This window comes from Nematostella vectensis, chromosome 11, assembly GCF_932526225.1.
Source record: "Nematostella vectensis chromosome 11, jaNemVect1.1, whole genome shotgun sequence".
NCBI lineage: Eukaryota > Metazoa > Cnidaria > Anthozoa > Actiniaria > Edwardsiidae > Nematostella > Nematostella vectensis.
Window position 1 is genome coordinate 8920265 of NC_064044.1, and position 24206 is coordinate 8944470.

At 39.9% G+C, this 24206-nt stretch overlaps 2 protein-coding genes across 6 annotated transcripts in view; one reads left to right on the top strand and one right to left on the bottom strand.

The window, feature by feature from the left end:
- LOC5508643 (protein unc-45 homolog A) overlaps positions 1-24206 on the bottom strand; it is a 74308-nt gene continuing 50102 nt past the window's right edge. For 2 of the 3 annotated variants that reach the window (XM_048733959.1, XM_048733957.1), the window contains one exon: positions 23366-23583. In XM_048733959.1, coding sequence (XP_048589916.1) covers positions 23443-23583 — 141 coding nt within the window. In that variant the 3' untranslated portion in view covers positions 23366-23442. Of the gene's footprint in view, positions 219-23365; positions 23584-24206 lie in introns of those variants that run through there. The other variant, XM_048733958.1, reaches the window with a different exon arrangement.
- On the top strand, positions 5805-23451 carry LOC5508630 (angiopoietin-1 receptor). Of its 3 annotated transcripts, XM_048733954.1 has the most exons (20): positions 5805-5942; positions 7564-7632; positions 8063-8350; positions 9095-9418; positions 12965-13249; positions 13783-14103; positions 14370-14482; positions 14707-14771; positions 15015-15169; positions 16361-16657; positions 17163-17302; positions 17465-17669; positions 18176-18286; positions 18875-19080; positions 19640-19762; positions 20367-20437; positions 20999-21039; positions 21359-21458; positions 21762-21861; positions 22063-23451. In XM_048733954.1, the coding sequence occupies exons 2-20, from the start codon at positions 7575-7577 to the stop codon at positions 22417-22419; spliced, it is 3360 nt and encodes a 1119-aa protein (XP_048589911.1). In that variant the 5' UTR covers positions 5805-5942; positions 7564-7574; the 3' UTR covers positions 22420-23451. The 3 variants fall into 3 exon arrangements, with proteins under 3 accessions (XP_048589911.1, XP_048589912.1, XP_048589913.1); XM_048733955.1 differs by lacking the exon at positions 9095-9418; XM_048733956.1 differs by lacking the exons at positions 5805-5942; positions 7564-7632; positions 8063-8350; positions 9095-9418 and adding an exon at positions 10326-10766.

Here is a 24206-nt window from a genome sequence, read left to right on the forward strand (position 1 = left end):
TTGTCTTAAAGACACATTTACTTAATAAATCTATATTTCCTACGTTATCACATTATTATGCACAATAAAGTACATCATTATTTGTCTGTAGGCTTGATTAGTTCCCATTCCACCGCCTTATCTAGAGCACGCATTGCGCATGCTCGGATCTTCTCCATTTCCGACGAGGTGTCACGTGACAGAACCATTAGAATCTCCAGCACCTCGCTCTCGACCAGCTGAAACGGAAAAACATGTTGATGAGGAGAAAACAGATGTTGGTCAGGAGAAAACAGATGTTGATGAGGAGAAAACAGATGTTGATGGTGAGCGATGATCCTGGTTCCTAAAACTTCTTGGTTCCTAGTCGGTTCCTAATCAGTTCCTAATGGTAAGAGGGGGGGGGGGGGTATTTTTTAATAACAAAAAAACATCGAAATTATCTATTTTCTGCACAGAATTGGAGAGTACGGCTGGAATATAGACTCTACTAGACATTAGTCTAGAATCCACAAAAATTGCTGTAAAAGTTTTTATAAATCATATTAATAACGCCTTTCTATCGATACTAGCTGATTTTACTTGCGTAAATGAGTTATTTTTACCATTTTAGCATTTTTTTATGAAGTAACCCCCCCCCCCCCCCCCCCCCATGACTCCGATTAGGAACTGAGGAATTAGGAACTAGGACCACCGCGGTAAAATAGATGTTGATGACGAGAAAAAGGCGGGTGGCCCTCCTGGGCTTCCCTGTCTACATCAACCTACACTTGCATCTGCCATGGCGATTTTTGCTCGCTTGCGCAGTGTAACACACAGGTTTTAAACATGTTCGAAACAATATATCAAAATTCAATCTAGGAAAAAAATTGGTATTTTTTAATACTATTATCACTTTTCAAAGACAGGCTTCCCGGAATTATGAGCCGATGAAAAAACGCAAAATCTTGCTGGCTTTGGCATTTATTGGTATCCAAAAGATTCTACGATTCTCGTCCTTGGAGCTTGAAATAAACATGTATCAATAATTGTAGTTATAACATCCACGACAAATAAAGACTTGTTTATTGGTTTTGATCGATAGAATTCGACAAAACCCACTGCAGTCACCGCTGTGCGAGCGCTTTCTATCTTATCAACTTACATTGTCTGCCTTTTCTCTGAGTTTATTTTTATTAGTCAACAATAACCATGAAAAATTCGAATAAATATTTGATTTCTTTTCGTTTTGCATATTTTTTTTAAGTATTCGCATTGAAATATTTTGGTTTGAAGGTTGTGTGTTTATTTCATGCTTGATTTGTCAAGCCTTGCTTAACCTTCAACTATGTATATGAAACAAATATAGTCACAATTGTATACTAAGTGTATTCGGTGAATACACGTCTGTTTCGTAGACCAACGCTGATTTAGGTCTGATCCAACGGCAACGAATGAACTTGGTTTGATAAAGTGTGATTTTACTACAGATTGGTAAATATGAGCACTGGTTTGGCTTTAAACAAAAAACCACCACTTGAATATATGAAAAACTTAATATAAATCCAATATCGCTTTTTTGTATAGTATTTGGTTATAATTTAATCAAAAAACGTTGCATAAGCACGGCGAAGAATAACAGTATCTAGAATTATTCGATACTCCAAAAACTGGAATTCGACTCTGCCAAATTTTCGACTTTAATATGACTTCTTCAGGGCAGACTGAAGTAGTATTAAAGACGAAAATTCATTCTTCTGGTTCACAAACACGACTATTTGGGCTTTTTGTATTTATTAGAATTATTCGAGGTTTGCTTACGACATAGTTTAGGCGCATGCGCATTCGTGTACGAGTTATTTCCCACATGATAAACTCGCCTGTGCTTAGCAAGTGTATATATATGCTAGCATTTTATACGGTGTCAGGTCCGGGAGGTTGAGGGATATCACAATTTGATGTTCTGTACTCGTATAGAATTTACCCCGCTTATCCGATCACTTGACCTATTTAGTTTTTTTTTTTTAGAATAATCCAGTAAGTTAAGTTTTCGTATGCCATCATTTTGCAATATTTTTGAGTTCGTAACTATCTATTTGTTCATCTTTTTCATATATGTACACAATTTTTATTACTTTATTTCTTTTTTTTCTAAACACGCTCTTTGTGCAATTCAGTATTGTTGACGGGGCTAGCTTGTTATAAGAATGCAAGTTTTATTACATCCCTGGTTGAGGGTTATCCATTTGAAACTTTACCCCTCTTCCAATCACTTGACCTCTTTGATGAAATGATAAAGTGCTATAAAATTTACTCTGCAAGTAAATTGTTATAGCTCAATTGGAAAAATGTACTGTTATTTATTTTCTGCAAAAACTTTTTACCGGTTATATTCAAATCAACCCAGAGAACTGAATAAAGACTTCTTGTCATAAGATTGCAACAATATTTCATTACATGAACTGACATTTTAAAGGCATACTAGCTCTAGTATAGTCTTTTTAATATTTTTTTAAAACCACGAAATATACATTTTGCACAACCCTTTAAATTATAATATCATAATTGTTCAAAATTGAGACTATAGTTTTACAACTATTTCAATGAACGTTGTCAGTGCAAATAGCGAATCGCAAACGGTAGCGGTTTGTGGGTACAGTTACCCCTAAAAGTAAATAAGTAAGTAAACTAATCGCACGAGTTATTCCCATTTTCCTGCTTTTAGTAAAATATAAGGAGTCCCTTGGTAATTTTTGGATGGTAGCACTGCCATTTGCCAATTGCCATTTGCGCTGACAACGTATTTTGAAATACGTGTATGTATATTACTCCAGCAACAAATGCAACAAATGGTGACGGTAATTATCCTCATCTATTAAGCGTAGCAATAAAAAACACAGGATAATTAATACATCAACGCAATATTACATCGTGTGGTGCAACAAAACAATATCAAAACTTTGCTTTCAATTATCATCGGGAATAATAAGCCAGACTTCCAGATTTTGTATTTCCACGTATCATTGCCACCTGAATTATACTATACTTGAAATTATTGTCTTAATGTAGTTTTCGTAAAATGTTAAGATTGAGAGTATTATAATGCGATGATGAATTATTAATCACAGTAATGCTATTTTTATGATTTCAAGGTGACATGCGCAGAATAAAAATTGGCTAAAAAATTTTGGGCTCCGCCATAATGATTGCCGAATTTGATAACTTATTGATGTTGCAACTTTGGAAAGTGATATATCATATATAAAAAAAACTGTCGAACACGAACATTTTTTTCCAGTGTATTTTCGACATTTCTTTTACGTCACTTCTGACTGCGCATGGCATTTACGCACCTCGTTATACCCACATGGGAAGCGTTAGGCCCTTCGCCTAGTGTATATATATATTTTCACGTTCTACGTATGTAAGGTCCGGACGGTTGAGGGTTATCCAATTGAAACATTACCCCTCTTCCAATCACTTGACCTTCTTTGATGAAATAATATATCATTATTCACAATTTGCACGTAAATTTTTTATAGCTCAATTGTAAAAATATACTGTTATTTAATTTCTGCAAATAGTTTTTACCGGTTGTATTCAAACCAACCCAGAGAGCTGAATAAAGACTTCTTGTCATAAGATTGCAACTAACAATATTTCATAACATGAATTGACATTTCAAAGGCATACTAAATTTAGTATAGTTTTCTTTATTATATTTTTGAAAACTATGAAAAATACATTTTGCTAACCCTTTCAATTATAATATTATAATTGCTCAAAATTGAGACTATAAGCAAGGGATGACAGAGATAATTACACAACTGTCTTACGAAATTCATTTCAAAGTCTATTTTATGTTGCAAATTTTTTTTGAAGGGAAGGGAAGGGTTAGAAAAAAGATGCTTTGTATATGAATAGAAATGACAAATTACAAAAGAAGAAGGGAAATTATTATCTGTCAAATGTGAATTCAATTTTTTAGTTTGAATTTCAATAAAAAAGATTGTAATTAATTAAGAAAATATGACTCAGGCTATTCAGCCTTTTATGTCACTTCTTATCGCGCATGGCATTTCCACACCTTTGCAAACCCACATGGAAACCGGGAGACCGTTCAGCTAGTGTATAAATATGTCCATGTTTCCTTGTAAATAAGGTCCGGATGGTTGAGGGTTATCAATATGTCTTTGAATCCCCCCTCATCCAATCACTTGACCTTTTTTGCAGGGGTAAAAGCATTGTAAAGCGGCACAAGACATTTTTTATGAGTTTATTCAAATTTGTTCTGCATTTTATTTAGCTAATTTATTGCTTGCATTAATGTTAGCAGTCTAGTCCAAGTGATTTAAATTTCAAGTAAAAAAAAAAATAGGAGAAAAGCTTAGTGAGAATAATTTATATTTTAAACATTTATTTTTAAAAAATTGGAGTAATATTTTTTGGAAGTGATTAAAGCGTTAGTTAAAACCTGAAATTATGTATGCCTACAGTTTTTATCGAATCAGTTTTTATCAGCAATATGGACCGAAAGTAAATTTGAATCGAGGCAACATCGATTTCAATGGAAAAGAATTATTTCTTGTGAGTTAAATTATGCGAGTTTATTGCCATATCTGTTTTTATCCCTTCTTTAACCCCCCCGTTCGTTGCGATTTGTGGTAAACAAACTCAAATGATTGGCGTGACCTGTGGTGCAATAGCAAGACACTTCCGGTTTCGAGTTTGTTACAATTCTGAGTAAACTGCCAATAGACTTGATAAATATAACAAGAAGTAAAAGCAGCAATTATAGAGGATAGGGAGAAAAAGTCACTTCCAAACACGATTTCATGTTAAATAGACAGAACAAGTTGATTCTCTTGTCAGTTTTTAAGATACACCGAATGATACCACTAGAAACTGTAGTGTGGAAACCCACGACACAAATAATATTTATCTATGAAATTCTACATTTATTTATCAATGATAGCCGCGAAGAAGTTTTCACAAAGTACAAGAGAACCAAAGCTACTGTTATATTTTTATTACAACACAAAATAAAATTTAACGGACAATTGTGGAACGCTAGTTCTAGGCCTAATAATGTTATAATTAGATGTATGATCATTTATCACAAGAAAGACTCAGATTATACTATGCTGTAATATTCTGTCAATTCGGTTTCCCTGGCCGTTGTTTACCCCACATCATCAGCCAATTGACCGTGTTGTACTGGTTGTAGAATAGCCGGACGAATGGACGTATCTCAACTATAGAGGCCCCAAATTTTCTGTGAACATCACAGGTACTCTGTTGATCTATATCGTGCTTTAGTAAAGTACCTACCTTGTTTGTTAGCGTAGTTATCACCATAAGAACACAGAAACCCGCAACTACACTGCGCGTCCGCCATGTTGGCATCCTGTAACACCGCTGACTTGAGCCGCGGTTAAGGTAGCGTGGCACAAAGTATTGGCTGCGTGACTTACGAAAATTTACGGAACTAAACTCCAAAAATTATTATTCTGAATCAAATCCAAAGTGTTCAAGGTCAATTCTTCAAAGTTTTTTTTAATGACTATGAAGCGTAGTTCTTGGCTCTCCTTGGCGCACTCACGCCACTGCTCGCTCTATTGGCAATTATAATAGTTAAAGATTAAAGGTTCTGAGTTTTTTTGGATAAAATAATAGCGCAAAAAGCGCCTCGCCTACTCTAACTAACCTAATTCTTAACACCTCTCATACTAACATACCAGTTTGTTAAAGTATTTGTTTGACATTGATCACTTCTAAATTACTCGCATACGTTGCGTTACACAAGCGAATGCGTTACCATCGGAATGCTCAACTCCACCTGATCTGATGAATATTCAACTGAGGGAGTTATTAACTTCCGCACCAACCTGATCGACCGCGTCAGATCGAAGATTCTTTTCCCTCAGATAAACAATTCGAGTCTAGCCCTACAACAAACTACAGTATATGGCGTGAGAGATAAGGTAAATCGAACCAGAATCAACAAATAAATAAGCAGGCTTCACGATCTGTTGGAAGCTCTGACTTTCTGCGAGGTCCGCGAAGTACTGTTTACGGTTACGAATACGTTATCGATATTTTCTGCAAATACAATTAGCCTACTTCTGGAAATGCCTATGCTGGAAATGTAATCTATTTGACGTAAAAGCTTTATAGTATTAGTTGTTGGATGGTAATGGTGTTGTGCCAGCTTGCGAATTGGTAATGGGTGAAATTCATGTTCATTTGCTTGAAACTGGTGCTGAAGCAAAAGTTCTAGTTAGACAAAGGCGAGCTCGTCTAATTGTATCGAGTTTCCTGATCGCCCTTATTTAGAACGCTGACCATCTTTGTTAAGTCAAGTGTTTTTCAAGTCATGCTCCAAGACCACTGATATTAAATTGGTAGCAAACCAACATGCCATTTTCCACCCTGATATGTGCATACCAACTCTTAATTGTAGAAAACTTATGCAAAGACGTTTCTAGATACCGTGAGGCAACCGGAAGTTCAGAGCTCTTCTCTATAAAGTTTTGTTTATCTGCTTATACCGGATAAAAAATAAAGTATTTGCCCCATCACAGGAGCTTTATACATAAGAAACCTGCTCGAGGTGCGAAAGAGTTTTAAAAAACATTTTCTACTTCCGGTTACCGGTCGTCGTCTTAGAACGTCCTTACTTTAAAAGGTCCCCATTGATAGAAAAATTAGCAAATTTATTACACCATCTCACTTTCAAGGGAAGGGGAATCTCCTTTACTTCTTCTCTTACATGGTCCCTAAAGGTATAAGCCCAGGTGTACAGCTGGAGTATCAGGGATCCTCCACAGGAGTGAAGGGGATTCCCTCTCTTCACCTTCCCCCATACCTTATTACACTAAATTATCGCGCCACTTTAATTTCGCGATTTTTAAAAGATTCGAAAATAAAGTGACCCGAAAATTAGGATGCGCGAAAATTAAGTGAGAACACAAGAAGCCTTTGGGTGTTATTGGCTGTTTTATGTAAACACCTTGTCTATTTAGTCATCTAATGTACATATAGTACAGTAAGGGGTTGAGTTGGACATGTAATTATAGATTTTTATGAATCTAAATTTAGCCCACGCATCATTTTGTTACAAATTGTTTCAGTTTTGATGATTACAGCATATTTAATTCCACTTGTTTTACTTGATTTTATTATCCCAAAATCGCTAAAATAAAGTGATCAGATTTTTACGAAATTAGGAAAATCACAAAAATAAAGTGTGGCAAAATACCAGCATCTCAAAATTACGAAATTTTGACGTCACGGAATTACTCAGTATCTATGCAAGGGGTGGTGAAAGGTCCCTAGAAATATTGATTTGCTTGCCAAATTTTAAGGCATCTTGAATTCTTTGATTTTAGAGATTCAACTTCTTGTTCTCGGAACTATAGAAAAGCAAGATCTCGTTTTCTCATATTTTCAAAGTAGCCTTCACGGCGTCTCAGATTTTTTCGGATTGACCATTTGCCACTCCCTTAAGCAGGACCCTTGACTGTACCTGGAATTTTGGTTTTAACCCCCGCCCCAGGTGGTCCTTGTTGAATGACTAATCTGTACAAACCTTAATGTTCTTAGATCTCCACATTATGACCTGGCTAGCAGCTGTCGTCCTTTCCTGTTTGGTTCTTCATGTATTTTGTGGTAGTATGTATTGATTTCCTTGTCTTGTTTAAGATGCTTGGGAAAAGGGAAGGAGGGGTACAAAAAAAAGGATTTTGGGAGGGTTGAAGAGTGTTGATCAGCCAATCTTTTGTTAATGTTTACTGCTGAAAATACTATGGTCTATTATAAGAACACTATTCATGGATGAATTCAGATCAGTATTCTAGTCAAAATATCTTAGTTAGCAGATGAATGCTTTGTATGTCTTGGTTTTGTACAAAAGCTTAAAAGTGGTTAGCCTTCTTAAACATTGTTAGGAAACCAGATGAATTCTGGGTTGTAGCAGGGGAGAAAGGACGCAACAACACCCCTCACTCCCCCCCCCCCCCCCCTTGTAATCTGCAATACCAAGATTGCTGGTTTGTTTATTATAATTGGAAAATTACATTTTCCTTTTCTGTTTATTTCCCAGTTTCTCCAGCACCTACTAATGTTACAGTCACTTCTACTGGGTCAAAGAGTATACTAGTCAAATGGACTAAAGTTACTGGAGCATCAAACTTACTTGGCTACGTTGTATACCACAAGGAGAATGTTTCCAATAGTGGAGAGAGTGCAACACCCACTCGTCCTGACGTCACTCAGCTGTCAATCACAGGACTCAAGCCCTACAGAATCTACCATGTCCAGGTGGCTGCCAATACCTCCCTTGGTGTTGGGTACAGAAGTGAGGCGGTTTTTGAGAGGACAGATGTGGATTGTGAGTACAGGGCATCACACAGGGAGGGTGTGTCTAGAGGTGTTTTTGAACACTCCATTTTCCACATAATAGGTATGACTGTACACCCTCCCCTAGCAAATTGCTACATGCCTAGTATAGATATCTAGGGACGGTCTAAGGATGCCGTCCACACTAGCATGGATTTGTTCGAATCCGTATACTTTTTGATATGTTTAGGCCTTTCCTCCACACTAACACCAGGGCTGGATCCATAGCAAATCCGAAAACTTTTGAAAACGCTGTCGAAAGTTAATAAAAATGTATCTGTATACTTTGGTCCATAGTGTGGATTGTCTAATCTGCATCAAAGTGAAAACGATGGCATAATATCTCAGGCTCGTCTGCTGCTATGAGCATGCACACATAAAAAAACAATTACATCATGCTGTATCTTCCAGTGTTTCCTGACGTTTGAATCCATGTTAGTGTGGACGGCTGGATCCAGGCCAAACGCTACGAAAACAATAGTGTGGATGCAAATCAAGTGATTCGTTTTCAGCGAAAGGAATCCAGATACTTTCAATTTCCGTGTTAGTGTGGACGACCCCTAATACTGATTTTCAAGTGCTGACCCGGCTGTGTTTTGAAAAATTCCAAAGCTCTCCAAAATTTACAGTAATTATGATCCCATAAAATTTGAAGGAAAACAAGAGAAATTTGCTGCTAACCCCCCCCCCCCCCCTCCAAAAAAAAAGAGAACTTGACACCAGTGTTTTGTCACAGATGCAACAGGAGCTCCGAAAGTAACCATAGTAGAATCTCGTACCCCTACTTCTATATATATACAGTGGGAGCATATTCCCCCAGACACTGTCAATGGAATACTTTTGGGATATGCCATATATTACCTGAGAGCAGTGGATATTGGCGATTATATGAACAAATATGGGGAGCTGCTAGTTGGTGCTAATGAAACAAGTGGAACTGTTAGGGAACTGATTCCCTATACTGAGTACCTACTAGGTGTGGCTGCAATTAACAACAAGGGTGTTGATCTGACACAAGGCTCTGTGAAGCATATAAACAGGTTATGGACCCTCCAAGCAGGTTAGCATCATCCATCACAATATCATCATCACAATCATCAACAGCATTATCATCACCATAAACACTGCCACCATAATCTACATATCACAATCTTCAACATCATTATCTCTGTCACCTTCAAGCTAGTTAGCATGTTCGCAATCACATTCTTATCATAATAATATCATCTGCAATTTCATTGTCACCTTACTAACACCATACTTTTCACAGCTGTTATCATCACAAGCATTTCATCATCACCGATTGTCATCATAACAACTACAATCTTGAAAATCACAATCATCACCACCCACACAAAGAAAATCCATCTTATTCACCATTTTAGTTCTGTAAAATTAGTAAGGTCCTGTCATGTGTAGTGTGTCGGGGTTTGCCTTGCCGAGACCTCACATCCCCCTGGCACGTCGTGACAGAAGCCTCTAGATAAATAAATAAATTGCATCACAATTATATTATTCACCATCGTAATCATCTTCATCAACATACTCTGTCTTCATACTACAACCTTCATCATCATCATTATCACCATCATCATCATCACCATCATCATTTTATCATTATCAAACCACTGCAACCATAATCATCACAACCATCATTGTCATTATCAATATTACCATCATCATCATTATCAATATTACCATCATCATCGTTATCATTATTACCATCATCATCATTATCAATATTATCATCATCATCATTATCAATATTACCATCATCATCATTATCAATATTACCATCATCATCATAACCCCGCGTAGCTGGCGGTTTTGGTAAGTTTCAGAGCTGTTTTATCCGTGTGTACGTAAAACCGTTCGTAGTTTGTTTTGATGTTTTTTTTTGTATGGCCGCGCGACAGGAGCAAAAAATGGCAAAGCTCAAGTTGTATGGTTGGTTATATTAACTACTTGCTAACCGAGAGTGAGGTCATGCCGGGAAATATCAAACTGAGGCTTTGGCGTATCGACCGAGGCATTGCGAGGTCGATGCGCCAAAGCCGAGGTTTGATATTTTCCGGTATGACCGAACGGTCGAGGTTAGTAAGTTGTTTATTATATGGCTTTTTAAAATAAAAATGACAAGAAAAACAAATCAACTTTCGCTTTCGCGCGAATATCGTTTTGTTTATCGATCGATTTCAAAAAGGCGGGAAAACTAAAAACACTCGCGCGCTACCAAATTAAAAATGTAAATGAGTGAAAAGATTCAACAACAAGTAATTGGTAGTAATTGGACGACTCTTAGAAGTTACAGGTTTTATCATAGGTGAAGTTGATCCAAACAATAACAAAGAAAGCTGAGTTGTCAGTCCTCACTGCATGAATGGACTGTTTAGTTCGAAAAATCCACGGTATGTAGAGAACAAACTTCTGAAGTAAGTTAAAATGAGAAGGCCAATCGCTTTGTGCGGCGTTTTGATTTGATGGAAATATTGCATTCACAAATAACAGGTAGTACTTATCTTAAAGAGACTTTTCTGGGTCTTTACACCCCTTGTTATTTATCCATTTGTTTGTTTATCCGATATAAATAACTTAAGCTTTTTATTTTTTGGCTATCGGTGGCGGCTCGTGATCTTATTGTTTTACTTTGTGTCAAAAATTCTCTCTTCAATCTCTTCAGGATAATAGAATACCGACTCAAAGTGCTCGTCATCTCACATTATCAACTTTAAGACCTGTTTGTTTCTTGTTTTTGTTTTTTTTTTTTGGTGGCTTTGGTTTTTTGGTCGATTTTGTTTTAGCGAAATTCGTGCAACCGAACAAAGCAACACAAAAAAGCTCACAAAATGTCCCGCTCCGAATACGGAAAAAGACGGCCCGCTGATTAAACATTTCTGTTTCTTCTGGGTGTTAGAGTTCGCTACTCGAATGTTCGCTTTCGCTCGTTTTGCAGTTTGAAGGTGGAAAAAATATCAAAAACCAAAAAATTGTGAAAAATTTTTCGTAGGGCAATACGGAATTCCGTAATGCCCTCAGAGACGGACAATACGGGAATGTCACGACTACGAATTAGCCAATCACAGCGCGCGTACTATCGTAGCCATATAATAATAGCTTATATTGAACCTAGAGGTTCCTTGTACAATATACAATAAAATAAGCTTTGGTACTTTGGTAGATTATACGTTCTTGAGATATGATGAAGCAAAGTTGCCATTAATTATGAACAAGTAGTGCTTAAATTTTTGCCCAAATTGGGCAATTCCTGACAAATCAAGATTCTTAATATCTCAAGAACAATTTTTAATAAATAAATCTTTAATAAATTTTTAATAAATCTTTCTTTCTCAAGAAAGATTTTTAATATCTCAAGAACGGATTATTTACCAAAAAGTACCAAAGCTTATTTTGTTTCACAAGGAACCTCTAGGCAAAAAATCAAACAAATATATGCTAATAAAACCTTACAATTTGAATTTTGCGATTTTTTTGCTCCTGTCTGGCCGCGCGAGAGAGCTGGGGCAAGTGTATGTGTTTTTTTCCCACAAGTCCTGGCCTTTTTTTTCGGGCGCCCCTTACATTTGCCTAGCTCTCTCGCCAACCATCAAAACAAATTAAGAACGATTTCGCGTATTCCGCGTAAAAAACTGCTCTGAAAATCAGCAAAACCGCCAGCTGTGCAGGCTACATCACCATCATCATTTTTTTTCAAGTATCATATATCACTTCGACATCCATTACCATTACCGTCATCGTGACCAATGCTAACAGTGCTAATGCTAAAGCCTAACCTTGTCAGCCTAACCTCGACACCCTTGTTGTCTTGTGTTTTCGTCTCTCATTGCTGTTCGATGATAGCAAGTAGTTAGTTGTGTTCTCCAGGCGTGTACACAGGGTTAGTGAGAAATCACTAAAATGATCGACGTTTAAGGAATTTGACTCATATTCCGGACGCAAATAAGCCACTAAAGCTGAATATGTTTACAACAATTGCAAAAAAGAAATATAACTAACTTTATTGTGCACGATTTAGATACAAGTGTATGGTTTCGCATTGGGTATTGGTTTTATGCATTTTAACGGAAACCTCAACACAAAAACTGCAAAAAACGGCAATGCAATCAAAAGTTTCGCGACAATGTTGCCATAATTAGCATCTTTTTATTCATTTGAAACCTCGCGTTCGCAATATAAGTAGAATACTAAAGTTTACTCTTGCAATACTATTTAACAGGGGGTGCTCAGGGTGCGTCCGGAAATTGGTTAATACCACTTTTTTATCACGCTGCCATGTTATGCTGACCCCTCAATGCCGAGTCACACAAAGCATCCATTTCCATCGGCTAACTCAAGCGAGTTACCGATATATTTTCAATTAAAGATCATCAATACATTATTATAGACTAAGTTTCCTGGCAAATAAACTGTTGTATTTTCAATAATAAACAATAGCAACAAACAATAGGAGTGGTTGATCAACATTCTATAAATGTTGCAAATGCAAACTCAAACCTCCAACTCAAACACTTAAAGCCTCTCTTTCGCGCCAAATTACACAGGACCCCATACTATGTAAAAAGGTCGATAACAACCTGATTCTTTTCAGCCCCGCCACCACCCAGAGGGCTGACCGTACGATTCACAAGTGAATCATCCCTGCGTGCTGATTGGCTCCTCATAACACGTGACAAGGCTAATGGGGTTATCATTGGTTACCAGTATCTTCTCTATAACCAGTCAGGCCTAATGTCCAATGACACCGAGCTAAACACAACGTCATCGCACACCTTCAACGATCTTGAGCGGTGCGAGGGTTACGAAGTTCGCGTACGTGCATGGACCGCAGGGGGTTATGGGAACTACAGTATCGTGGAGTTGCCCAACGAATGTGGTATGAAAATTTAAGAAATAATTTTTTCGAAAATACGAAGCAAATTATTAAGATTTTTGTTCAAAATATATACTATTATTATATTGAGTACCCTATTCCTCGTTTCAATATTGATAAATTTGTTAGTTTTGAACATGGAATAACTACTATCAGTTTTGCTATTGGATGCTATTAGGTGAAACAAAAATCGAGAAAATTTAAAGTTATGGTTATGTAAAGATGGTGGTTTGGGTTATAGATCGGAATATGTAAAGGAAGACAACCACAGCTATCCAAGTCATGCAGGGTATTGTCCTCATCTGTTTTCTTATACTATTTGTCTATACTATTTGACTAACTCATAATATTTGTTATTTTTATATCAACCACAGCTATCCCAAGCATCAAGGATATTGTCCTTATTTGTGTTTTTCATATTAACCATAGCTATCCTATGCATCCAGGATTTGTTCTTTTGTAATTTTTGTTCCAACCACAGCTATTCCAAGCATCCAGGATTTTGTTCTCATTCGTAATTTTTAATTCAACCACAGCTATCCCAGTTATCCAGTCCCCTTATCTCATACTAATCGCGACCGAGACCAAGCCCCTCGTCCTTCCACTAAACTACACGTCTATTCCTCCTGCAAGCACTATATGGACTCTGCCAGACAAATCCACTTTAGCTCTCAATTACCAACTTTTCCGAAGTGTAATAGATGAAGAGACCAAAAGGGTTAGGGATTCAGTGATACATAACAATGAGACGCTGAGCTTTAACTATGTGGTGTCCGGTGACAAGGGGACGTATACGTGTAACGTGACCAACAGATTGGGCTCGGCTATCGCTACTAGGGACCTCCTTATTGATAATGGTACGTATCTCCCTTGTAGTGATATTTTTATCATAATCATTATCATCATTATTATTTTTAATGAATGGGATGACGATGGTGATGATGATGATGAAAATATGATGCTGTTAATGATGTCGATTATGCAAAATTTAGTATTATGACGTTGAATTATAATGACTGTCATGATGTTACTGTTGTTGATGATGATGATGATGGTGATGATAATGATGGTGATGATGATGATGATGATGATGATGAGTAATGACCGGCTTTTGTTTAATCAGATGCAGTTCGTATTACATTTCTACTTAAAATAACAAGTGAAACATATAGCAGCAAGCTCAAGGAGCCTAAAAGCCCCGAGTTCAATGCTCTTGCGAGCAACATAAAGAAACAGGTAGGTTAATGATGTGTTGGTCTAGATCTTGTACTCTAATACGTTAATACCCCTTTATAGGGACTCTGTTGAGACTTTCGGATTATCCTCTTTGAGTGGAATGTATGGAACAAATATATAGACTAGAAGCCACTAGCTTTATGGAAGATATAAATCCTTCAAACTCTGATCTTTCTAAAGAATCCTCTCGTTAACGAGTCTAAAATGCGCTTCTCTTGCTCCAGATCAGTTTGTTGTATGCAGATAAACAGTCTTACTCGATACTCCAAGTCAACATAAATTCATTCAGGTAATTGATATATTTATTCCAGCTACATTTGTAAATCTACGCACTTTGCGGTTTTATAAATCACCAATGACCTGGTGAAATTTTATAGTCCGACGCGCGCTACCGTTGCCACCTAACAGTTGGTATTTTCGGATGGCAGCACTGCCATTTGCACGGACAACGACTTTGAAATAGGTGTATATATTTTTTTACGAGCAGCTTTCGTATCTTTAGTTTCGAACGTGCGCCTGTTTTTCTTACCAGTAATGGAAGTGTGATGGCAAGCTTTGATGTCCTTGCAAACCGCACCGCCAGTATCAGTCACGCGTACCTGGAGAAAGATCTAGTGGCTACCATGGTAACCCAAGCTCGTAAGGGTAGCGTAGGAGAACTCAAAGTCGATGGCGTCATCATTGAAGGTATGTTTATTTTGAGCATCGACCATTTGATATCTCACAGGAATGTTAGGCGTTTTATTTTTTCTTGCTCGATTTTTTCTCGACCAATAGGCGACTTGCAATAAGAAATCACGTTACTAATTGCGACTGCGCCCGCGTCCCGCCGGAGAGGAACGAGCAACCTCGTCCCCAGGGTCTCCTGGGTAATTTTTAATAAGGCGCCATATTGAAAATTACCCAGAAAACCCTGGGAATGAGGTATACCTTCAAATGGAAATAAACCTTTCCTATCAGGAACCTTGCCTGTTCAGTTGAATTTCGCTCTGCCGTCAGCCATAAATTGTTTGCTCGAATGGCTTGTGCAGAATTCGAATTTCTTCAGCAGTTTGAAAAAAAAATATTTTTTTACCGAAAATGGTAAGAGAAATGTCCGAGAAATAGATGCATGATATTGACATGAATGAAGTAACAGCAGAATGTAAGCAAACAGACGATAATGATTAAGTTCAATAGTATTTAAAAAAAACTTAAAATAGAACTTAACAGAGAGTTGATAGCCTCCTACGCGCCGCTCTTAGGGACCGCGCTTCCCTAGGCCCCACGAGTTAAAACCATGTCCTTAATTTTGATTATTGCGCTAATAAAAAAAAGGTTTCACAGCTTCAAATTAAATTGAATTCGTTTATTTTTATTTACAAAAATTTTCTGGAGAAAGAGCTCGCAGATGTTTTATGGTAAGTTTGAATAATATTGTAGAACATAACAATAATATGATAAAATCAAGTGTTGATTCTAAGGACATCAACGCTTTCATAACTTTTCTAATGTTTCTCTAATATTTACTGTTTCTATAATTAAGAAAATTCAATGTCTCTTCTTTTTCCTCATCTTCTATTTCTTTTGTTCGTTCTGGCTTCCGTCATTCAAGCTTACACAATTACATTTGGTGCTTTTTGATTGGTCAGTTCCATTCGGAGAGGTTGATTGGAAACCTTTTCAGTGCTGACCAATGAAAACGCTTCAAGGATTTTGAATGACAGAAGCCAGAATTCGATTAATTTGTTGAAAAGCGTCTGCTCGGCCGAGCACGATGAAGGGCCCAAACCCCTCCGCCACCTTTTCCCATAGTCCGTAGCCCAGGACAATAACATATATATACCACAGCTATCCCCATCAAACATAATGATGATAACCATATTTGGATATCCACAGGTAACCCACCAGCCGTTAAAAATCTGCAAGTGCATGATGTACAATCGACTTACGTGAAGCTAACGTGGGATCTCCCAGACTTTCCCAAGGAATATGAGATCGACAGCTTCAGTCTTGAATTCATGAAGCATGGAGACTCTGATTTCAAGAACTCTAAGACCATAGCGAGTGGCGAGGCGAAGGCAGGCATGGTGGAAGGACTCGAGCCAGGGACAGACTACTATGTACGCGTTGTGACACATCGCAAGTTGGTCAGTCAGGATGGCAAGAGCGAGAGACTGGAGATTACTACCCCAGGTGAGATTACGTGCCATGGTAATGTCATCTGACTCGGGATCATGACACCAGGCGTGGTGACGCCAAATGTAAAGGATGTGACGTCATACAATTAAACTGGAGAGAGCTAAAGACTGGCGATAACGACATCAGAAGAGTTGACGTAATACGCTAACATCAAGCCTTAATGACACATTAATAGACTCGGTTGATAATTTAATTGATGTGACATAACAAATAAATGGACTAAGGGTGAGATAACGTCATACAATATTATGAAATCTAAATTATACGACGTCACATAAGATTAGAAGAGAGAGACACCAAATGAGATGACGTCATGCAATAGTGTCTCATTTGACTGATATGACGTCACACATGAATATTCTGGAAGAAAGAGAGACTGGAGACCATCTGAGAAGAGGTCATACCGTAGGTCAAGTCTGAATAATATGGCGCCACAGAAATTAACTGGGAAAGAGCGAATCCTTAACTATCGTACTTCCGGTTTTCGTTTTGTTCTCAGACCGGATGTTGAAGGTCATATTGTTAACCATCATACTTCCGGTTGGACTGGCTATCTTCATCGTATCCTTGTTCTTGGCTGTATTCCGCCCTCGGTGCTCAACTGCTGACAAGCCTCTCCAACCCTCCCCTATGCGTCAGGTATTCACAATTTTCGTTAAAATCGTAATCATTCCGACCTCTGTCACGCAATGAGTTTGGTAACTCGCGGATACAGAGAAAAGAACGATTCCTTAGAAGTCTATGGTATATGTTCCTGCTACGACATTCTCACTTTTTTTTGCAATCGTTTCTGTTCGGCAGATCTTCGGCCCACGTGACGGTCCAGCCAATAATGAAAACCTTTACGCGGCATGCTTGCGGGAGTTCCCGTGCGAATGGAACGAGATCCCGCGGGACGATGTAGATTTCGGAAAAGAGCTCGGGTCGGGCGCGTTTGGGGAGGTTTACGCTGGAACTGTCTCTAAAGACGGGAAATGCTTGCCGTGTGCTGTAAAGACACTTAAACGTACGTATTAGGGAAAGGGAAGTAGTCACTGAAAGGGTGGGAAATGCTTGCCGTGTGCTGTAAAAACTCTTAAACGCACGTATTTAGGAAAATGGGAATAGTCACTTAAAGGTTAGGAAATGCAAACCGTGTACAGTAAAGTCACTCAAACGTACGTAGAAGAAAAATGGGTGTGGTCACTAAAAGGGTGGGAAATGCATTCAAAAGACATTCAAAGACACTCAAACGTACGTATGTAGACAAGGGGCGGGCGGCAAGGATATTAGACGTGTATAAGGGTTTTGCTTTAAAATGGCAGGGGATTTGGAGTTTACATTGCGTTTTAGAATAGAGTTACTACAATAGTATAGCAGACATATTTTTACAAGTAAGCTTGTGAAGTGTCAACATGAATTTCCTGTGGGTATCTATTGCTTTTAAGGATTGATTTTATTCCGGAACAATACACAATACTAGAACCACGGCGTAACATGCCAACGCCAACTAAACTACACCTTGATTAACAGGTCACGCAACAGAGAGGGAGTACCGTGACTTATTCAATGAGCTTAGCATCATGGGACAAGTCGGCTTCCACCCTGATGTGGTGAATCTGATTGGTGCTTGTACAGTAGATGGTAAGCCTTAAAAGCCGGATTTAGACACCACGATTTAGTCGTATGCATGTACAGTAGATGGTAAGCCTTAAGTCGGATCTAGACAGCACGATTTAGTCGTATGCATGTACAGTAGATGGTAAGCCTTAAGCCGGATCTAGACAGCACGATTAGGTCGTATGCATGTACAGTAGATGGTAAGACTTAAGCCGGATTAAGAACGATTTAGTCCTATGCATGTACAGTAGATGGTAAGCCTTAAGCCGGATATAGACTGCACGATTTAGTCGTATGCATGTACAGTAGATGGTAAGCCTTAAGCCGGATCTAGACAGCACGGTTAAGTCGTATGCGACCTGTCTACGACATGTCTTAGCCCTGAATTACACACTGCGACTTTCGTAAGCGAGCATCGTAGCGAAGTCGTAGGCTGATTTACACTCTACGACTTAAGTTGTAGAGGGACTGCATACAACTAAAGGTTTTGACTTTCTTCACCCCTGTGTGTAATCATTTTACATTGAACCTATCAGGATCCCTTTGTGTAATCGTTTGACATTCTTCCCCTCAGGACCCCTGTGTGTAATCATTTGTCATTCTCCCCCTCAGGACCCCTGTGGGTTATCGTCAGCTTGGCAGAGAATGGAAATTTGTTGGACTACCTGCATCTCCACAGGAAGCCCAACTATCAGTACCACTCGTACGAGAATATCCCAACTGTCTCCACTGAACAGCCCGAAGAGATCAGCTACGTGCAGAAGCTAAAGTTTGCTCACGGAATCGCACAAGGCATGAGGCACTTGGAAAAACACAAGGTGCTACTCTGATTCATTTATACTGCGGAAACGTCCCTGCAAGAAATGCTTTACATGCATGCTCTACCTTTACATGCCCCCTGAAAATCAACAATCTGATAGATTCCCCCACTCTCCGTACTGATCTGATTTATTTAGGCTGCGGAAAGATCACAGAAAGAAATTCCATGCTTTAAATTTACTTGCTCCCTGAAAATCAACAATCTGACAGATCACTAAATGGCCGAAGGTTTACTTATCCTAAAAAAAGTTGTTAATGGGGCAGCGTCATGGTACTGGGAATGTCTGGAGTCAGTGTTTATTTTAGGCTTTTGACTGTCTACAAACAGTTGAACTTAAGCTTACAATGCCTTGTTAAAATAATATTCAATATTTCATTGAAAATTATGTTTATTGACAGTTTGTGGTCATTTCCTTTGACGTTTAGTCCCCCCACATGTACTGAAGGCTCATAAGCCAATATTTGACTGAAATTCATTGTGTCCGGGCCGGAGAGCTATTGCAAAGCTCTTACCATGACACTGCCCCTTTAAACGTTGACCCCAATCCCTTTCCCTAGTGCGTACATCGTGACCTGGCCGCCAGAAATGTCTTGCTCGGGAGAGGTCTGGAACCGATAGTGTCGGACTTTGGACTCTCACGTGACATCTACGAGAGTGGCATGTACGAGGACCTGCGAGGGGTAAGCTGATCACGTGGTATTTCTTAACTACGTAGTTAAGCACACTGGCTCTTTCTAAGAAAGTCAAACACAAACGCAGAACAAGTGAGAATCGGTCAAACACTAGAGCTGAGCAAGCGAGAATCGGCCAGACACAAACGCAACACAATTGAGAATCGGTCAAACCCAGGCGCAACACAAGTGAGAATCAGTGAAACACTAGCGCTGCACAAGCGAGAATCGGTCTAACACAAACGCAACACATACGTGAGAATCGGTCAATCCAAGACGCACCACAAGTGAGAGTCGGTCCAACACAAGCGCACACAAGTGGGAAAAAGTGAAACGCTTGTTCAAACACAGGGAAATTAAGAAGTTATGTTTTCTTCTGTCTGGTCACCCTTTGAAATCTCGCGTCACGCTTCCGTACTAGTAAGAACCAAGCCTTACACTAAGCCTTTATTTGTTCATGCGAAGGGCAAGCGACACTATTACTTGATTTATTTATACGAAGGGCAACCGACAGTTATCCTTGATTTGTTTATAAGAAGGGCAAGCGACACTAAGCCTTGAATTATTTATACGAAGGGCAAGCGACACTAAGCCTTGAATTATTTATACGAAGGGCAAGCGACCTGTCCGTTGGATGGCGCCGGAATCTATTGAGGACTACACGTGTACTTCAAAAAGTGACGTGTGAGTAAATACATGTGTACTTAGTTTGTAACATCCTTAGATAAGAGAGTAGGGTTAAGGGTTGGGATTGAGAGGGGGGGCTAAAGTGTGTGCAGAGGAGGGTGGGGAGGGAGGGGGAAGGAGCCATCCAAGGACTACACATGTACTTGTGTAAAGAGTGGAGGTAGGGGGCGGGGGACGGGGGGAGGTATAGGTGCAGAGAAGGGTGGGGAGGGAGGGGGGAGGAGCCATCCAAGGACTACACATGTACTTGTGTAAAGAGTGGAGGTAGGGGGCGGGGGGACGGGGGGAGGTATAGGTGCAGAGGAGGGTGGGGAGGGAGGGGGGAGGAGCCATCCAAGGACTACACATGTACTTGTGTAAAGAGTGGAGGTAGGGGGCGGGGGACGGGGGGAGGTATAGGTGCAGAGGAGGAGGGCTACAAGACGATGTGTGAATAGGCCATGTGTCCACTATTGATCCGTCATTGATTGGTATCCGATTAATTGAAGCTTTAGTGATTTAGTTTGTGCTATAGAGGGCGTCCGTAAATCTTACTAATAAACGGTTTGTTGATCCCAGCTGGTCTTATGGTGTGTTGCTATGGGAGATTGAAACCCAAGGTATGTCCAAATTGTGTGTCCATTGTTTTCCGAAATCTGTTCTCCTTAAATACTACCTTTTTTATCCCTGATTCATTTTCATATAATCTTCGCCCATGGGAAGCGACGCGTTTCTTTTATTCATTCCTGGAAGTCTCTTCGGGTCCTCATCGGGCCAACAAATTTGTGCATCACATAGACCCCTTAAAAATCTCGGGAACTGTTCGTACTACTGTCGTATTTAGCGTCACAGACTTCTTTTAGTCTTGTAACCTCGGGAAGTGTTCGTTACTACCGGAACATGTTCGTGAGACACCCCTTAACCTTCGTACTCTTGCAGGTACTGTACCGTATGCAGCAATGGAGACAGGGCAAGACATACTAAGCGAGGTCAAGCGGGGCTACCGACTCGAGCAGCCACCCGAATGTGACGACAAAATGTAAGTGAGTAGCAGACGCCTTGCAAGAAGGGGGAGGGGGGTATAAGCCCAGGGCCGAGAAACAGAATACTCTGTATCTCTCGACTGGGAATCATACCCGCACCAGCAGAGGCAGGGCCGTAGCAGGCCTCGAAATATTGGGGGGAGGGGGGGGGGGGCAATAAAGAAACATTTCCACACAGTTTGAAAATAGTTTTGAAAACATGATCCCAGTGTCCCACCCCCTGCTACGGCCCTAAGAGCTAAGAGGCAATATACGCTGAGCCACTTGTGATTCCACAACACTTGGTCTTTTTGTCGTAGCTACGCCCTGATGCTGGACACGTGGGATCCAAACCCCCTGAACAGGCCATCATTTGAGGTGATCGTCAACAGAGTCGAGGTCCTGCTGACGGCCGTGTCGGTAAGTAGGTGGCGGAACGTTTCCTGTGGTTGGTAAGAATTGTGACGTCCCAGAAAACCATCCCTCCTGATCCCCGTTCTGATGTGAGCTCATCTCAGGCCTCACAGTTCATTTTTGAGCACAGGAAGCCCGGTACGCACGCCTGGGGCTTGAGATTAATGTTGGAGAACAATGTAACTTTTATTGTCTGTGCGTAACCAGGGTTACCTCGAGCTCGAAGGAGGAGGCTCCCTCAACCTCACGCCCTACGACGAGGTGAACATCACCGGCTCATCCCTGAACCTGTACACACCCAACGGAGACGTGCCAGGCGGTAACAAAAATGATAACCATACCAACGTGGGATATCATGACCATGACAACGAAGAAGCGCGGGAAAATACCGCTGACGACCGATATGAGCCTTTTGTTGCTTGTCACGCAATGCCAAAAGGTGAAGAGGACGGTGTATCGGGAAGCGCGCATGACAAAGAACCAGCCCCCGCTGGCAAAGATGTTTGCATCACGCTGTCCCCTCCTGCACAAGAGGAGTCACTTGACGAAGAAACGACATTCTAGATCGATGGACATACGCGAGCAGTAGATAGGATTTCTTAACAAACATAGAGTTTAGTTCAGCGCATGCTATCTGGGCATCCTGTGGTTTTTGGGTTCCCTGTTAAAGTGACCGAACTTTAAGTTCCTACTAACTCGTTTGAGTTAGTAGGAACTAAGCTCATACGTTACTTTTTTAACAACCTCTCACAAATATGCAACGCATGGTAGGAAAAAACCCGCGTCATGTGCATTTAAAGTTTAGCATAACTACTGGGCAGTATTTTTTTAAGGAGATATATATATATTAACTTTTCAAAATGTGATAGTGTCAAAGTTTTAAGAAAGCATACTATTTTGATATATATAAATTCATCTGCGCTATCGTGCAAGCTTGTACTTTTTAAGAGGAACAGGTAAGACATAGTGGTAGGAATCAGGGGTGTGTGTGTGTGTTTGTGGGGGGGGGGGGGGGGCAGGGCTGGGCTAGGGCAGCTAGACACTGACTCACATTTTTAGCGTTGGCCACGTAAAGAGCATTTATAACAGTCTAGTCCTTAGCATTCTGGTTTCCCTTCCTGTGGAAGGTAAGAGATGTGACGTCACAAGTAAGAGCTCGTCTCAGCATCCACGCCACCTCCACTTTATCTAAGCTTTTAAGGCAAGCTTCCGCCTGTCTCCTTATGGTGGGTGGTGAGTAGACCGTTGAGGACATTTATTACGTTCCCAGCCGCGTATCAGTTACAGATTGTAAGCCATAATGAGAAGGGCCAGTTGTTCGTCACCCCTTCCCATGGTGCTTTGCGCGTACCATTTCCTTCCCGTGTTGCATAGCGTAAAGCTCAGCTATGCGAGGAACGAACCGTTTAGTATGAGACCCTTAGGTTGAGTAGAACCTGGAGGTTACTCTCCTGCGCAGTTTTCCTGCTCCACTCTGTAAGAGACTAGGGGCTAGCAAACAGTGGACACATTGTCTTAAAGACACATTTACTTAATAAATCTATATTTCCTACGTTATCACATTATTATGCACAATAAAGTACATCATTATTTGTCTGTAGGCTTGATTAGTTCCCATTCCACCGCCTTATCTAGAGCACGCATTGCGCATGCTCGGATCTTCTCCATTTCTGACGAGGTGTCACGTGACAGGACCATTAGAATCTCAAGCACCTCGCTCTCGACCAGCTGAAACGGAAAAACATGTTGATGAGGAGAAAACAGATGTTGGTCAGGAGAAAACAGACGTTGATGAGGAGAAAACAGATGTTGATGGTGAGCGGTGATCCTGGTTCCTAAAACTTCTTGGTTCCTAGTCGGTTCCTAATCAGTTCCTAATGGTAAGGGGGGGGGATTTTTTAATAACAAAAAAAAAAACAAGAAATTATCTATTTTCTGCACAGAATTGGAGAGTACGGCTGGAATATAGACTCTACTAGACTTTAGTCTAGAATCCACAAAAATTACAAGAATTGCTGTAAAAGTTTTTATAAATCATATTAATAACGCCTTTCTATCGATACTAGCTGATTTTACTTGCGTAAATGAGTTATTTTTACCATTTCAGCATTTTTTTATCAAGTAACCCCCCCCCCCCCCCCCCCCCCCATAACCCCGATTAGGAACTGACAAGGAACTGAGGAATTAGGAACTAGGATCACCGCGGTAAAATAGATGTTGATGACGAGAAAACGGCGGGTGGCCCTCCTGGGCTTCCCTGTCTACATCAACCTACACTTGCATCTGCCATGGCGATTTTTGCTCGCTTGCGCAGTGTAACACAGGTTTTAAACATGTTCGAAACACAATGT

Excerpts from the sequence above, each read along its gene's own strand:
- LOC5508630 (XM_048733954.1), top strand. The coding sequence starts at position 7,575 with ATGACCTGGCTAGCAGCTGTCGTCCTTTCCTGTTTGGTTCTTCATGTA. Across the intron at positions 9,419-12,964 it reads GTTATGGACCCTCCAAGCAG|CCCCGCCACCACCCAGAGGG; the intron begins GTTAGCATCATC and ends GATTCTTTTCAG. Across the intron at positions 16,658-17,162 it reads ACTGGAGATTACTACCCCAG|ACCGGATGTTGAAGGTCATA; the intron begins GTGAGATTACGT and ends TTTTGTTCTCAG.